Raw genomic sequence first — 19153 nt, 5'->3', positions numbered from 1 at the left:
AATGTTTCAAAGTTTAAAAACTTTAAAAATTTATGAATTATTAAAAAAAAATACAATTTAAAAATTAGTTTTATATAATTTCTGCTTGAATGTTTTAGACCAAACGTATTTAATTAAATAGTTTTTTTTTATTATTTCCCTCAATAAACATTTTATATTATTAATTTAAGTATTTGCTTAAAAAATCGTTAATCTTGAAACATTTTTATTAAATTGTTGCAAGTTTGTCAGTAATAAAACCAATTTGAAAAGAATGGGCATAACGATTTTTTAATTGTAGGACATTTTTAAAATTTTAGAGCAAATCATCCAAAAACAATTTCATTTAAAATTTCAATTTTGAAATTACAACGTTTGATTAATTTTAAAATAACTAATGCCCTATTTTCTTTATTAAAACAGATATCAAGACTATTAATAACTGATAACCTAACGAAATAAACATTTTTCTAAATAAAAAACCTTTGCAAATAAATAAAATAAAAACTCCCAAAAACATCACTAAATCGAAGTAAATTTTGAATAGAAATCAAAGGAAACCTAAAAATTCTACCACAAGGATTAACAATAATTTAGAAATTTCTTTGAAACTTAAAAAACAAGTCTTTATTAAAAGAACCAAACAATTTTGAACATTTAAAAACAACAAAACAATTTAAAATATTTAACCTAAAGTGTTAATTTCAATAAACAAAATAAAAAAAACTAATAAATCTTAAAATTTCAAATCTTTTTAAATAAAAAAAACCTCAAAAAATTGAAAACTATAGCTCAATGTATTGTGCTAAAAGAGTGAAACTGAAATTTTCTACAATTCTTAAAAGCAGCAAATAAATTTTTTTAATTTCCTTAAAAAAAAGTGAAAATGTAAAAAAATCATTAGTTTTTTAAAAAAAAACTTAATATTTCAAAAATTAATTTGAAATACAATAAAAACACAAGAAAACTTTCTAAGTTTCAAACAGCTATAAAATTTTTAAAGAAATCCAAAAAAAAAAAATGTTTTCAATTTAAAAACTGACAAATGATTCATAATAATTCAAACTAAAAAACAATTATTTTGCAGACTTTGAAAAAAATTTGTAAAACATTTTTTTGAATACCAGAAAAACTAATAAATTAAATGCTACTTATGGCGCCACGTCGCAATCATAATACTGGAAATATTGTCAACCAACAGCCTAACCACCAGCAACAGCAGCAGCCTAACCAGCAACTTCAAGCGAATACTTTAGCATCTTTTGTTGTTAACACAAATTCGCATTCCTCTGCAACAGCAGCATTATTCAATCAGCAGTTTTTTAATTTAAACGAACATCCAGAAATTAATAGTTCTAGCATTAACAGTGGCAATAATAGCAACAGCAGCAGCTTCACTATGTCGCCCATGCAAACGGCCGTCAATAGCAATAGTAACAACACCAACAATACCAACAACAACAACAATAGCAATGTAACTCCGAATCATAATAAATCAGGAGGCGAACAATTTGTACGTTGCTGTTATCCCAATGGCGATTGTTTCAAAACGGATTTAATCAATTTGGAGGATCTAACCGAATGCATTAAGGTGATTTGTAACAATGAGAACTGCAATGTGGGCCAATACATGCATCGAGAATGTTTCGAGGCCTGGGAGCAAACGGTACTGCAAACTCTTAAGACCATGGGTGGTAGGGCACGTTCCTGGTCGGATCGCCAGAAGGCTCAAAACTTGTGGACTAAGAAGGGCTATGATTTGGTGTACAAAGTGTGCGGTTGTAAATGCAGCAGAGGTCATTTGCGTAAAGATCTAGAATGGGTGGCTCCCAAAGCTGCTCAATTCCTAAATGGTCAAAGAATAATGAATGGCTCCAGTAACCAAGAAGATGAGGATAAAAAGAAAAAGAAGAATAAACGCAATCGTCAGCAGCAGCAGCAACAACAGCAGCAGAATACTAAAGCTAATGCTCCTTTGCAGACAAATGGTCATGTCAATGGTCAAACTCAGCAAATGAATGGCTCTAGCAATTCCACCCCAGAACCTTTGCAAATCAATAAATCGTTAAACTTGAATGAAACAACTAGCAACAATCACAGCAATGTTGGTGTCATTGGTTCGGGTCTACATCAAAATGGTACTTCGCAACAAATTAACCAAACTCTTCAAAATCAAAATTCCTCAAACGCGGAACTACCAGTAAATGTGGTAAACTCCCTTAACAATTTGTTAAATGGGCAAAATAATATCTTGGGCTTGGATCTACGTCCTCGCACCAATAGCATCTCCTCAGCCTCTAATAACAGTGGCTCTACTTCTCCCTCAGCCATTTCATTCTCCTCGGGAGATCTGTCAACCGCTCAAACTCCTTTGAATAATTTGCAAAATTTTAATATGAATGGTTTCTATCATGCCAACCAAAATGGTCTAACAAACCCACAACTGCAGTTGCCCCAACATCAATTGCATTCGAATCTTTTGCAACAATCTACGGTTAATGCTGTTTCTTTGACTAAAAACATTTTAAATGGTTTGCAATCGTCTGGTTTGTTGGGTAACAATACCAACAACAACAGCAACGTTACAACAAATGTTAACAACAATATCAATAGCAATGCAATAATTACAAATGCTTCAGCAGCTTTATTGATTAAACAACAACAACATCAGCAGCAACAGCAGCAGCAACAGCAATGTGCTAATATTTTATCAAACGGTGTTGTTGGCTTGAAACACCCATTAACACCATTCGAGCAACAACAATTGTTGCTACAGCAAAAAGTTAAAGAAGTTGAAATCTATTCCGAAAGAGTACGGTAAGTGGAGATACAATTTTTTTCTTTATTTAAAAAAATCAGAATTTGTAAAATAAATTTAACAAATTAGAAAGGTTTTTAACACAAAAATTAACTTCAGAAAGTTTCTAAATAACGGATAGAATTAAAATCAAACAAGTCAGCCCATAAATTTTTGAGATCTAAGTCAAAACTGGTTTGGATCTAGTAAAATGTTTCAAGATTTTACCTTTAGTAAAATTAATCGAACAAAGAAAGTATTTGTCATTTCTTTTACCAAATTATTTTAACTTGAAAATTGTATGCAAAAGGATTTCAAAGTTCGAAATTATGGGCCTGATTCAGAAACACGACAGAAAAACAATTTGAAAATTTTTGTATGAAAAACACTCAAAAATTATTTAAAAACTGAGTGATTTTCATACAAATATTTTAAAATTGATTTCATTTCTTGTTTCAGACTGAATCAGCCTCTATATTTTTGTATTCTATTAAGTTTTTATTATAAATTAATTAGAATTTATTTTCAAAAAAATTACAAAATTTTTAAAGTTCGAACATGTTCGAACCGGATAAAATTATATAAAAATCAATAACTTTCATACAAAATTGTATTAAAATCTATTACAGCTTACGTTTACATTTAAAATCGAAGTTCGAAATTTCAAATTCTATGTTCGAATTTTATATTTTTGTTTTTAAACTACTACATATATAATTTTGAAATTTTTTATGAATTTTGTTGTTACATTTTTATATTTTCATTAATTGGAATACATTTTCATAAAAATTGCTAAATTCTGAAAGTTCGAAAATTTTCGAACAAAATTGGAACTTGATAAAAATAAAAAAAATTGGGTATTTTTTATGTTTTGAAATTTTTATTGCTCTTATAATTAATTGGAATACATTTTTATTCAAAACTACTAAATTCTGAAAGTTCGAAAATTTTCAAACAAAATTTTAAATTGAGAAAAATATAGAAAATTTGGTTATTTTTTATGTTTTGAAAATTTTATTGCTCTTTTAATTAATAGGAATACATTTTTATTCCAAAAATACTAAATTCTGAAAGTTCGAAAATTACCAAACTTGATAAAAATATAGAAATTCAGGCAATTTTTTATATTTCTAAATTTTTATTGCTCTTATAATTAATTAGAACACATTTTTATTAAAAAATACTAAATTTTTATTCAAAAATAATAAATTCGGAAAGTTCGAAAATTTTCGAACAAAATTCAAACTTGATAAAAATATAGAAATTCTGGTAATTTTTTATATTTCTAAAGTTTTATTGCTCTTTTAATTAATTAGAATAAATTTTCGTAAAAAATATAGTTCGAAAATTTTCGAACAAAATTCGAACTTGAGAAAAATATAGAAATTCTGGTAGTTTTTTATATTTCCAAATTTTTATAACTCTTTTAATTATATTTTCTCTTTATACCTTTCTTTATATTAATTAAAACGCATAGATTTTAGTCAAAATTTGATAAAAATTTACAATTACAAAGGTTTGCAAATATTTTTTAAAAACAATGCACTAAAAAATTAATTCAGAATTAAAAAATGTCAGCCATTCATTCCATAAATCTAATAACAACATCAAATTCTTTAGCTTTATTTAAAGGCTTTTATTTAAATCGAATTCATTCATCGTTGAATTAATTCGTAATGGAATTTATTCATAACAGAATTCATTCAAACTTTGAATGATTAAAATGTTTTTTAATTCAAATCTAATACAAATTGAATTAAAATATTTTTTCTTCATTCAGTTTGGTTTTTGTTTACATTTTTAATGATACATATTTTGTAATGGATTTGAATTCAAGGAAATTTTAATGATTCAATAAGGAATTAATTTTTTAACAGTTGCTTCATAATGAGATCATTTTCAATACAATAAGTATTTGAATAAGAAAATTTAGTTTGAATATTGCTAAAATTTTGTTACCTTATTTCAAATATTTAATTTAATATATAACTTTGTTTATAGCTGAAATATTTAAACCAAACTCCACAACTGATTTAATTAAATCATTTTCACTGAAGCGTGTTGGTTTGTCATACTCATCTTAATCATTCTTATGCAAATTAAATGCGTTTCCACTTCCTTTTTTGAGTTTTTTTGTAAATTAAAATAAATACAAAAAAAATATAAATAAAACATTTCGCAAAAAAATAGTCACCCATATAAAAGTAAACAAATGCATTAAATTTTCGAAACTAATACAAATGAAACCAAATAACAAAAGTTAATTCCAGTTTAAATTAAAATAAACATTTTGATTTAGTTGTTGTTTTTTTTTTTTTGTATAGCGGTTAGAATTGTTAATCAGCATATTTTTAAATAATATTATTGTTTTTATTTGAATATATTTCAAAAGTTAACGATTAATTTTTTGTGTTTTATTTTTATTTTCGCAAATATAGGTATTGAAATATCTATTTTTGATATATTTTGTATTGAAATTGTTATACACAAGGCTGTAAATGCCATAAAATTACAATAAAATAGAAATTTATAATGATTTATATATATTTTTTAAATAATAACCCGTTTTTGAAAAAAAGTTAAAAGGTGAATAAAAATGTTATAGAAAAAAAGGAAATTTTAAACATTTTCTTTAAATACTATAGTTAGAGTTTTACTATAACCTATTCCAATATTTTTATTTGTTTAATTAAACATACATATGTAAGCTATTTCAAAATTTTTATTATTTTTAAACTGACCTCCCTTTAGTTTCTTAAAAATGTTCACTTAATTTAAATATATCTTTCAAAAAACATATGCATTTCATCAATAAACATTTCATTAAATAAAATTATCAAAATATTTTTATTCTATAAAAGAAAGCTCACTCAAATTAAGATTATAATTTATGCAAAAAATATATTAAAAAAAACACTTTAAAACAAAGTCAGCCACTTAACAAACAAACAAAAAAATACCATTAACAAAAAAGAAAATTGAAATACAAATACACATTATAATTTGTTTTTTTGCGGGCTGCTTATTTTATATGTAAATTTAAAAAGTAGTGATACAAAAAAAAAAACCTCACTCACTTGTTGTAGGAGGTCTAACAGACATACAATTTTTTATTCATAGGGGTCCCTGTCTTTTATGAGAGTAGCTATATAGAGAAACGTAAATTGTTAAGGAACATTAAATCTAACCTTGACATTGAAATTACATTTTTGTTGTTGTTAGCTAAGGAAATTATAAAAATATATTTTTTGTTTTCACAAAAAAGCACAATTCAGCAGCATTCTTTTTTTTTTATTTTCTGAATATAATTTTTAATGCAACAAATATAAATAAATAACGTCATCAACACATTAATAAAAAAAAAAAAAACAAAAAAGCAAATTTGGTGAAATATTTTTTACACAGACCTAAAAGTATTTTACAGACACCCTACTTATCTGACAGATGTTTAATAATTTTGAATATTTTTGGTTGCTTCTACATGAAAATCATCATAATCAGATCATAAATGTCTGAGATAAGCAAAAACCTACTGCCAAACTTTTCAGTGTGAAATACTTTTTGTATAGCTTATTTCAAATATTCGAAATCCTCTTTCATTAAGTTTTTCAAAATTCGAAATGTTATTTTATTTATATATATATTTATTAATTTTTGCTTATTTAAAAGTTTTTATTTTTTTTTTTTTCAAATTTTCTGTCTGAAAATTTATGTTCGAAAATTGAATTTCGTTTAATATTTATATCATTAAAAATTTCATTAATTTACTTAAAAAAAATAATTTCGAAAATTCAAAAATGTTCTTCAAAATTCGATCTTGAAAAAACTACAAACTTTGGTTATATTTATTAATTTTTGCTTATTTAAAAGTTTTTATTTTTTTTTTTTCAAATTTTCTGTCTGAAAATTTATGTTCGAAAATTGAATTTCGTTTAATATTTATATCATTCAAAATTTCATTAATTTACTTAAAAAAAATAATTTCGAAAATTCAAAAATGTTCTTCAAAATTCGATCTTGAAAAAACTACTAACTTTGGTTATATTTATTAATTTTTGCATATTTATTATTAAACTATTTTTTTTTTTTAATTTTCTGTCGGAAAATTCAAGTTCGAAAATTGAATTTTGTATTAAAACTTAATAAATCTATTAATATTTATTTTTTTAATTATTTACGCATTTAATTCATTAGAAATTGACTTAAAAAAAATTAATTTGGAAAATTCAAACATTTTCAAACAATATTCGAAGATGAACAAACTAAAAAGTTTGGTTGTATTTATTAATTTTTGTATAATTCTAAATTTGTACTACTTTTTATATATTTTTATTCTTTTTTTTTATATTTTTGTTTTCAAATTTTCATGTTCGAAAATTTAATTTTGTATTGCAACTTAATTTTTTTTATTATTTATGTTTAATTCATTCTAATTTTCATTAATTTCTTTAAAAAAAATATTTTCGAAAATTCAAAAATTTTCGAACAAAATTCGAAATTGATAAAAATATTAAAAAAATTATTTATTTTTAAAACTAAATTTAATTTTAAATATTTTATACTAAATTTTATAAATTTCATTACCTTTAAAGTAATTTTGTAATGGATTTTAATTCCAGAACATTTTAATGATTCAATAAAGAATTAATTCTATAAAGAATGAATTCTTAAAGCAATGAATTCAATAGAATTGAAGTACAAAGAAATTAAGCCTATGAATTAATTCATAATGAATTCATTAACGGAATGGTTAAGAGATAAAATTTATATTGATTTCGAAAATGGAATTAAAATTAATTCTTTTGAACTTTACGTCTTCATTTTCTTTACATTTTAATACTGTAGGGTGTAAAAAACCTATATTTTGAATTGAAATTGAAAATTTAAAGAAAAGTATCTGCAAATTATTTAAATTGTTTAGTCAAGAATATAAAACTCAAATTGATAATGATTTTATATTTATTTGTTTAATAATAAAAACAATGAAAGTGAAAGCATTTTATTTTATACATTATAGCAGTAAAGACTTTAAATATTGCCTTTTTTAAAGCAGATAAGAAAAAATTGCGTCATGGCAAATCTTAAAAAAATAAATTGCATTAACAATCAAAATATGTAAAAAAAGACAACAACAGCACAATGTATTAATAGCTTTTAAATGATTTATATACATTTTCAATTTTTATAAACAGAAAGAATATTAAAAAAATGAAATATTTATAAAAAATCCACAGCAAGAATTATAGAAAAACAGCAGACATTTAAAAAACTTGTTGAGAATTTTTAATTAGAAATCAATAAAAAAAATTAATGGAAATTATAAATTAAATTGAATCTTTATACATTTGTGTAAGGAGAGAAAACGTGATTAATATTTTATTATTTTTTTAAAGGAGTTTTCTTTTTTATTTTTTTTAAATTTAATATTTACAAAACAATTTAAACACAAACAACAGTATCTGTTGTTTTTTTTTTGGGTGGTGTTAACAAAAAACAACAACACAAGTAATGACCTTGAACATGAAAACAACAAAATATGTAAACACTTTTAAAATTAAATACAATAAATAGCTATTATCGCTATTTTTTTGTTGATTTTTTTTTGAATTTTTTGCAAAATCAACAAAGAATTGTACACACTTATTTTTTTATCGTTTAATATTTGGTGTTTTGTAATTTGGAACGAACGAAAAAAATAATAAATTACTTTATTTTCGTTTTATTTTTTAAGAAGTAATGTAATCATATTTATAAGAATAAAATCCATTTACTCAATGTCTGGTTATTGGTTTTCGTAACGATACATAATTCCAATTATTACAATTTTTGTATGAGAAAATAGGACTAATTATATCTGTTGTCTGAAACATCTTCATTTAACTCTTATAAATTCATATACTAGGTTTGTCTTAAAGATTTTCGAGAATATTCCAAGAATTTTCTTAGGCTTTAAATATGAAATTTAATAATATTCTAACACATTTCTTACACTTTCTTTTTATCACTGTTCCCTTACGCGAGACAGACAGACAGTTGCAACAATAATTTTCTTTTTTAAATTCTTTGATTTTATTTTTCAGTCATAACAATCAAACTTTTGTTGCAGCTACACACACGTATTATGACTTTAGTTGTCATACCAGCATATACAACTGTCATTTAGAATGATATCTCAATGCAACTTTTATTGCATTAAAGAAAAAACAAATGATTTTTTAATACATATTTTGAAATTTCCATTTCTAGTTTTTGTGCATTATAAATCAAACCTTTTTAACAAAATATGTTTGTACATTCATGCCACAATACAATCAATATCTTTTCGACTGAAAGTGTGTGTAAGTAAGATCCTTGTCTGTCTGTCTCTGCTATGAAAACAATTTGACATGATGTTGGCGTGTGTGTTTAGTGAACTCCAAAAGGAAAATGAGGAGAGATATTGAACACATATTTGTTGGAGTTGTTTTATTAGGACAGTGGAGCTTGGTTAAAGCAATCATGGCAAATGGTTAGAAATAGAATTTTGTTCTTTTTTAAATCATTAAAGAAAAACTTTTAATTATGAAGAATATAATTGAAACACTTTGCTTTCAAATGTCATACTCTGTTTTATCTATAGCAAAATTTTTTTAAAAAAATTGCTATTTTTCTCATTTTGAATTTGCTTTACTTTTAATTTGCACTTGTTGCTAAAAATCTTACAAAAATTTTTTAAAGAACTTGCTAAAAATAGCACACTTTTAAAGATATTTTCTATAAAAAGCTGAATTATATGAAATTTTTAGATTTTGCTATAAATAGCAGCATTTTTAAAATAATTATAGGTAAATTTATATAAATTGGAATAAATAGCAATTAAAATAATTTCAAACAAATTTACTATACAATAGCAAATTTTTCAGATTTACTATAAATAGCTAATTTATGAGAGATTTATTATAAATATTATAAAAATAGCTAATTTTTGGAAAATTTATTCAAAATAGCAAATTTTGGAAAAATTTTAAAAAATAGCAAATTCTCAGATTTACGAAAATAGCTAATTTATAAGAAATTTATTATTAACAATATAAAAATAGCAAATATTGTGAATAATTATTATAAAATAGCAAATTTTGGAAAAAAAATTTAAAAAAATGCAAATTTGGGAATATTTGCTATAAAATATTGGATCTATGACCTAAAAAAGCAGAAGATAACAATTTTTTCTAAAATTATGTATTATTCTATAGATAAATATGTGTATAACAGTTTTTTTCTATAGAAAAATATGTGTATAACTGTTTTTTCTATAGAAAAATATGTGTATAACAGTTTTTTCTATAGAAAAATATGTGTATAACAGTTTTTTCTATAGAAAAATATGTGTATAACAGTTTTTCTATAGAAAAATATGTGTATAACAGTTTTTTCTATAGAAAACTTTGGTGTATAACAGTTTTTCTATAGAAAACTTTGGTGTATAACAGTTTTTTGTATAGAAAACTTTGGTGTATAACAGTTGTTTCTATAGAAAAATTTGTGTATAACAGTTTTTTTTATGGAAAAATTTATGTATAACAGTTTTTTTTATGGAAAAATTTGTGTATACAATTTTTTTATGGAAAAATTTGTGTATAACAGTTTTTTCTATAGAAAAATATGTGTATAACAGTTTTTTCTATAGAAAAATATGTGTATAACAGTTTTTTCTATAGAAAAATATGTGTATAACAGTTTTTTCTATAGAAAAATATGTGTATAACAGTTTGTTCTATAGAAATATTTGTGTATAACAGTTTGTTCTATAGAAATATTTGTGTATAACAGTTTTTTCTATAGAAATATTTGTGTATAACAGTTTTTTCTATAGAAAAATTTGTGTATAACAGTTTTTTCTATAGAAAAATTTGTGTATAACAGTTTTTTCTATAGAAAATTTTGTGTATAACAGTTTTTTCTATTGAACATTTTAAGTATAACGGTTTTTTCTATATACAAATACCAAAACCGATATTCAGGTCGAAACAGAACCGAACCTAATATTCGGCTAAATAATCATTATTCCCCCTAATCTAATCCGAAACAAACCGAAATTTTTCAAATGCCAAATTTTTAAAGAATACTGAATATTCTGTAGAACTCTTATTTTGTTTATAGAAAAATTTTTGTATAACACTATTTTCTATACAAAATGTTGTGTATATTGGATTTTCTATAGACAATTTTGGGTACAACAGTTATTTCTATAGAAAAAGTTGTGTATAACAGTTTCTTCTATATAATAAGTTTTGTATAACAGTTTTTGTAAAAAGTAGCAAATTTCTGGAAATTTTCCTATACAATAGCTAATTTTGAGAAAATTACCTATAAAGTAAGCATTTCCTATAAAATTTTCTATAAATAACAAATTTTTATAAAAAAAAAATTTGTTTCTCTGTTGCTTATAACCAAGTTCCACTGTTTTACATATCTACATGTCTACAGTTCCTTTGGCTGCAAGTCTAGATGTTTATTTTTAAGTTCAAATTTGATTTTTTGGTATTGTACTCAGATGTCAGTATGTAAGTTTAAAGTATTTGTAGTTTATTTTGTTGTTCACATTTTTTCTTATACAAACAGTTTGGTTTATTCGTACGTTCTCTCTCCGCATTTAATGCCGACAACATGCATGTCGATAATGTCGATTAAAGTAAAAATATGATTTGTTGTATGCAGCTGCAAATGCATCTTGTTGTACTCACTCCTAAAAGAAGTATTAAAATAAATAAAGAAATAAAATAAGGCGGATTGGATTGGATTGAATGGCTGTTCTTTTTTCCTACATCTTCGGTATGAACGGTTTGCTGTTGCTGTTTTGTTTAAACAATTTTTTGCCTCTTTTACCATGAACATGATTTTCAAATCAAGTCAGTAAAGCATGTCAAAAAAACTTAAAAACAATCTTATACAAAAAATGGAAATAAAAAAAATATAGTTTCTTGAAAAGGAAATAAACTTTAAGTCTGTCTGGCTTTTAAAATTTTTCCGCAAAAAAAAACAAATATTTAGAGAAATATAAATTTTGACATCTCTAAGAAAAATTAAACTTATACTAAAAATTGTTATGACAAGCTAGAGATGTTTAAGAAATAAAGAAAATATTTCTTTATGTTTTCAAATGAATTAAAGATGTGGGAGTTTTTATAAAGTGCCAAAATTTTTTCTTGTCATTTGATTTCCTGTATCTAAACATTAGGAAACTAAGTACACCAACTTATAACAAAGTAATATTTACATATTTTAACACATAAGCCTCAATATCTTCAAATATTAAGAAACCTCCAGTAACATACAAAGTTAAGTGTTAAGCTATCATTCTTTCCTTGAACAATTGCATACTTTTAGGCTAATTTTAAAACACAGCAAGTTGCCTACTTTCAGAGTTATTTGTTTTCTATTAAGATATTTCTATGTATTCTAAAAACTTAGCAAAACTATTGTCATAATTTATGGGCTGTAGTGTTATTTACAACTAGGAAATGTTTTTTTTAAACGATTTTAAACTCACTCTTAGATTACATTTTAATAAACTACCAGTATTGTAAGATTGTAGTAATTCCCATTAATTTTTATTACTAACAATTTATTTTGTTACAAATTTTTATCACCTAATTTACATAAAAATTATTTTAAATATATTATTGTAGAATTATATTATGCATTTTATTTTTCTTAATACCCAATAAAGAATGTGTTTGTTGACGGGATGCAATATATATTTTAAACAGGCATATTAGTTGCATAAACTACTTGTTAAATAAGAGCTATAGGCGGGAATCTCAAATATTTATAGCACTATTTTTAATTAAACGACAATGATTCATATACATAATGTACATATTGATCTATTATTTTGATCGAAAAAATTTCTTAAGATCGCTTCTTTGATCTTAATGCATAAGTAACAAGATTATTTATTTTCCACAATTTCTTCCCACATTTGTATCTTAACTTTATAAGATTTATGTCATAACATAGCAACATGTTTATGTTAATGTCAGTTGTTATCTAATTAATGTATCTAAAAGTTAATTAAAAATTATTTTAACATTTTCACTAAAAGGGTATTTAAAATTCCAGGTAGATTTATTAATTATTTTCTCTATATTACTATTACAATTTATTTCCGCTAGCAAACAAAAATATATAAACATTTATGTCGTGTTATATTTTTAATAATACAGCAGGGTTGGAAATATTTATACGATCATAATTTATTTTTCATAGTATTTCATGTTCAAAAGTATCGAGGTGAGGTTCTTTCTCTAATCATTTCATGGCTTCAAACAAGTTTCAGTATTTGATGTAAAATGGCAAATTTACACCTTCCTATAGACTGAGAATTATTTCCTGCTCGATATAATCATGTTCGTTCATGTCGTTTTAATTTTCATTTCTTTCGTTTTCTCTTCTCTGCTTTTTACATTCTCTTTTGTGGTTAAATTTTAAGAGTATAAAAGCTTTTTCGGTAAAAAAATTTGTGTATAACAGTTTTTTCTATGAAAAATATGTGTATAACAGTTTTTTCTGTGAAAAATATGTGTATAACAGTTTTTTCGATAAAAAAATATGTGTATAACAGTTTTTTCTATAGAAAAATATGTGTATAACAGTTTTTTCTATAGAAAAATATGTGTATAACAGTTTTTTCCATAGAAAAATATGTGTATAACAGTTTTTTCCATAGAAAAATATGTGTATAACAGTTTTTTCTTTAGAAAAATTTGTGTATAATAGTTTTTTCTATAGAAAAATATGTGTATAACAGTTTTTTCTATAGAAACGTATGTGTATAACAGTTTTTTCTATAGAAAAATATGTGTATAACAGTTTTTTCTATAGAAAAATATGTGTATAACAGTTTTTTCTATAGAAAAATTTGTGTATAACAGTTTTTTCTATAGAAAAATTTGTGTATAACAGTTCATTCTATAGAAAAATTTGTGTATAACAGTTCATTCTATAGAAAAATTTGTGTATAACAGTTTTTTCTATAGAAAAATATGTGTATAACAGTTTTTTATATAGAAAAATATGTGTATAACAGTTTTTTCTATAGAAAAATATGTGTATAACAGTTTTTTCTATAGAAAAATATGTGTATAACAGTTTTTTCTATAGAAAAATATGTGTATAACAGTTTTTTCTATAGAAAAATATGTGTATAACAGTTTTTTCTATAGAAAAATATGTGTATAACAGTTTTTTCTATAGAAAAATATGTGTATAACAGTTTTTTCTATAGAAAAATATGTGTATAGCAGTTTTTTCTATAGAAAAATATGTGTATAACAGTTTTTTCTATAGAAAAATTTGTGTATAACAGTTATTTGTGTATAACAGTTTTTTCTATGAAAAATATGCGTATTACAGTTTTTTCCATAGAAAAATATGTGTATAACAGTTTTATCTATGAAAAATATGTGTATAACAGATTTTTCTATATAAATGTGTGTATAACAGTTTTTTCTATAGAAAAACTTGTGTATAACAGTTTTATTTTTTTTAATATGTGTATAACAGTTTTTTCTATTGAAAAATATGTGTATAACAGTTTTTTCTAAAGAAAAATTTTTGTATAACTTTATTTTCTATAGAAAATGTTTTGTATATTGGATTTTCTGTAGACAATTTTGGGTATAACAGTTATTTCTATAGAAAAAGTTGTGTATAACACTTTCTTCTATATAATAAATTGTGTATAACAGTTTTTTTTTCTATAGAAAATTGTGTGTATAACACTGTTACATCCCTGTATAACAGCTATTTCTGTAGAAAAAGTTGTGTATAACAGTTTCTTCTATATAATAAATTGTGTATAACGGATTATTTATATACAAAATTGTGTGTATAACACTGTTACATCCCTGTTATATACAACAAGTAAACTTATAAAAATACCGCATATCTAAACTTATTTAATAATTAAACAATAAAAATTCTAATTGTTTAAAAGTTGCCTCTCTTTCATTCTCTCTGCCCAACAACAGCAATTAAAACAAACACCCAGTTGCAAAAAAAAAAGTAAAATAAAAAATATGGAAAAACATTGTAATAAAAATACAAAATTACAAGAAAACCATAATTATACGATGAGTTGAGTATGAGTCTCCCTGCCACACTCCCTGCCAGCCACTGGCACAGCACAATCTAGCTGATATTGTGGTAGAACATCGGTCGTATAATACACATGAGTAGTAGTTAGTAGATTGTAGTATTGGCGTTTAAATACATAAACAAACATATAGACAAATGCCGCAGACATTTGTAATATTTTTTTTGCAGTTAACACGTACAATGTACGTGCCAATATCCATAATAGTGGAAATTGTATGGGCAACAACAAATACAAATGATGAAATCTAGTAAACAGTTCTTTGGGCGGCTGGGGCTGCTGGCTGTTGTCCCATTCCACCCAATACTCGGCACTGAAACATTTACTAAGTCAGTGAATGAGCGTAAGAAAGAGCGAGCAGGCGAGCGAGTAAGTGAGTGAGTGAAAGAATGTGATTCTATTCCTCTATATATTGTATTAGAATGACTAAGAAGATCGTAAAATAATCATTTCAAGTCGTTAGACATTTCTAATTGTTGCAAATACCATATAGTATATGGGCAAGTGCGACGTTTTTTTCTATTTTTTTTTATTATTTTTTTTGCATTAACTTGGTAAATAACACAAAACCTTAGGTTACAGTTAAATCGTGGGCTTGTTTGTTAAATTTATATAGTTAGAGGGTGCAGAGGGTTGCGGTTTGTTTGTTTGTTTTAAAACCAAATCGGTCGGGCGGGCGTCTAGTCAATTGATTTGTCTATAAAAATTTTAAAAACACACAACAAAAAAACCTTGCGCAATAGTTTTAATATTGTGTATAACTACTACAAATTGTGGTGTGATGATGGTGGTGGTGGTGTTCTAATCTTGTTGTGGTTTCTATTGTAATATGCTGTTGACTGCTGCCTGCTGCCACTTGGGTAGCAATAAAATTCTTACAATTTCCCGCCACTTTGAAAACAAATTTTTCGTTAAACGACTGAATGAATGCATGAGTGAAGGAAGTTTGGGATTTATTTAAGAGACTTTGAAAATGTTTTGAAAACAAAATGCCATAAAAGACATGTCAGACAATTGCGACGTAAATTATTTTATTTTATTATGTAGTTTATTAAATATAGTTTTTCATTTTTTAAAATGTATTTTATTGCATAATTATCATTCATTATTGATATCCGCATATTTTGGAAAATAATTTTTGAAAATTCAGGAAATGTGAACATTTTTAAAGAATTTGAATTGAATGTGATTTGTATAGCTCGTATTAGTACTAATTTGTGCTAATAATATAAAAGATATCCATAAATAAAACTATTTTTTTTTTAGGGAAAAATCTGTTGTAATTGAGGACTATTTGAGTTTAATTGGAAATTTCCTTTATCTATGTTTTATATATGAGACAAATTGGAAAAAGCTAAAAAATACTATATCTAAAGATGTAAAGGAATGTTGTCTAGACATTTTTGAAATTCTGTACTTAGGTTTTCCAAATTCTATAGTGGTGGTCGTTCGCTACACAGCAATTTTTTTGGTAATTCATCCAATCATGTGCCGTAAATAATACTGCAAGATCATCTAGAATATTTTCAGGAAACTGAGGCATTTTTTTGGCGATCCTCTTTTAATCGATTTTAAATTTATATAGATTTTTTTTTTAAATATAACTTCGCGATCAAAACTGTATAAATTTAAAAACGATCAAAAGAGGATCGCCTCAATATAATTTTCAATGTTTTAACCAACTAACCTTTGACTACCAATATCAAGGCATTTTGGGGCGATCCTCTTTTAATCGATTTTAAATTTATATAGTTTTTTTTTTAAAATATAACTTCGCGATCAAAACTGTGTAAATTTAAAAACGATTAAAAAAGGATCGCCTCAATATGAGTTTCAATGTTTTAACCAACAAACCTTTGACTACCAATATCTATATCGTGTGAACGATGCAGCAAAAGTTTTGAAGAAAATCTACTAAAATTGTGTTTCCGCATTATGGAGAAATTGATTGCTGCTTCGAATTCCACTCGCTTAACTTAACAGTTGAACAGTTGATGAATGATATATCAACATTATTGCGCCATTAAGGATTTTTTGCAGATGAAAGCAGAAAGAAGCATATGATCAATACAGATCATTTTACAGCAAAGAATTTTAATCACCCCAATCTTCGAATTGATAGGTTATCTGACCCCTACAGCCCAAGTTTGGCATCCAATAATTTTGTACAAATATGGACCATTCCATATAAAATCGAAAATTTTCAATATTTGATTTTAGTTCAGTGATTTATTAATTTTATTAAAATTAGACGAGTAAACATATTTTATAAAATTTCGGCTTCATAAAGTGTTTCAGCAGGAATATTTCCTTCAAATCTGCATATATGTATGTATGGGTCATTCCATATAAAACCGAACATTTTTAACATTTGATTTTAGTTATTATTTTTGATCACAAATCGTTTTCAAACGATTTTGTCTCAATATTTCCGAATTTTTTTTCTCTCTAGTTTCTTTTTCTTTTCATATATATAATCATATTTTAAAGAATATAAAACTGTTGCAAACATCTTCGTCCAAGTAAACTCTAAATCAGTGATCGACATTCAGTCACCAAGAGCCTAGCATGATCATACAAATTTGATAGAAGACACAACAATCACAAACAATAAATGCTGAGTTTGCAATAGAGATCGAAAGTGCATAACAAGTTATTGTAATTCATATTCCATGTTCTCTCTATGGCGACCACTGCTCTAGATACTTGTTGGTTAGGCTTGATTGGATTTTTCGTTCAATATTAAAGTAAATTTCTTGTTTTGAACATCCAAACAAACTTTACATTCGCAATTACGTTCAAGTTGTTTAATTTTTTCAATTTCAATTTCGATTTTTATATTAAAATTGAAATTTATTTTGAAAGTTCCATTTAAGCAAAACTTATCCATTAAATTTATAGCAAATTATATCTGTTAATAAAAGGAATATTATTTGCAGCTAAAAATTTTGTTCATAGATGAAATATTTTATTTTGTTTCTATATTAAAGAGTCTGTTTTAAGTACTTACTATAAAACTAAACATTTTAATTTTTTTACAAAAAGATTCTCCAAATTTCGGTCTGCGAAAAAACATAATTTTTGGCTGTTTTGCCACAAAAATGTGATAAAAGCATTTTTAAGTCGCGAAATTTAAAAAAAACATGCCATAAATTTTCATTTAAATCAGCAGCAGACCAGGCAGCGGGGTTTAATTTGGTATTTCTTTTGCTATAAAATAAAAAACATGATTTTCAAATCAGCCCTATAACAGGCCAGCCAATAATGGCATATTTTTTGGTTGCTGTTTTTATTAAACTTCGAGGTGGTGTCATAGGGCTTGGCTTAAAGGCAGCAACAAAAAATGGTGTATATAATTTATATAACCTGACAACAAACTAAATGCAACACATATTAAAAATAAGATAAATAAAAAATAGCATCAAAATAGATTATCTATTGTTTCACAGAAAAAAATGAGAAATTCACTACACTTTTAATAGTACAACAATTTTTACTATGACTATTATAGCTGCTGCTAATACTACTATCTACTACTGCTGCTGCTATATGGCTGGCTACTATTGAGGCTTTTACAATTAAGCTAACTAACTATTGTGTGAGTTTTTCTTTTTTTTTTTGTTAAAAGAAAAAATCTATTAATGAAACACCATAGCTGGGTATGTCGAGCTGTAACTCATGTGTTGTATGCGGTGGAGTATTGTGTTGTTTTTTTTAATATTCAACTCTATTTTGTTTTCATCATCATGCACTCATTGTACTCTATTTGTACTGGTATTAAAGTGAGCTTCTTGTATAGGCTGATTTTTTTGTTGCTGCTTGCATTAAATTTGTCTGTCTGCCTGTCTCTCTATGTGTTGTAGTAAATTTTTAAAAAAATATATTTTTTTTCATTGCCAATGCCTTCTAGTAGCTTTTATTTTTTCCATTCTTCTTTTCATTGTCTATACAATACCCTGCTGCAACGAATGTTGCAACAAAAGGAGCAAAGAAAAAAAAAACTTTATTTAACACAAACAAAATTGTATATAAAACGCAAACAACAACTTCAACAACATGCACTTTTGTTTTTTTTTTTTTGATAATTTCTGTATAGACGAGTATAAATGTTTATCCATTGATACCTCCCTCCCACACTTTAGTAATATGGTTACTCCGTGACTTTAACATTTAAAAAAAAAATAAAATGAAAGGCTTCATTCAGTACTAAAAAGCAGACAAGGCTGGCTGGTAGCCTGGAA

The 19153-nt window shown here is 25.0% G+C and overlaps 1 protein-coding gene across 1 annotated transcript in view; it reads left to right on the top strand.

Annotated features, from left to right (window-relative positions):
• The first annotated feature begins 1048 nt into the window (after positions 1 to 1048).
• Positions 1049 to 19153, top strand: part of heca (headcase) — a 230484-nt gene continuing 212379 nt past the window's right edge. Inside the window, exon 1 of the mRNA XM_065515218.1 lies at positions 1049 to 2796. Within this exon, the coding sequence (XP_065371290.1) occupies positions 1124 to 2796 (1673 nt within the window). The 5' untranslated portion in view covers positions 1049 to 1123. The remainder of the gene's footprint in view (positions 2797 to 19153) is intronic.

The sequence above is a fragment of the Calliphora vicina genome, chromosome 1 (genome assembly GCF_958450345.1).
Source record: "Calliphora vicina chromosome 1, idCalVici1.1, whole genome shotgun sequence".
In the NCBI taxonomy this organism is placed as follows: domain Eukaryota; kingdom Metazoa; phylum Arthropoda; class Insecta; order Diptera; family Calliphoridae; genus Calliphora; species Calliphora vicina.
The sequence above is the reverse complement of the archived record's forward strand: the minus strand, read 5'-3'. Positions and strand labels throughout refer to the sequence as shown.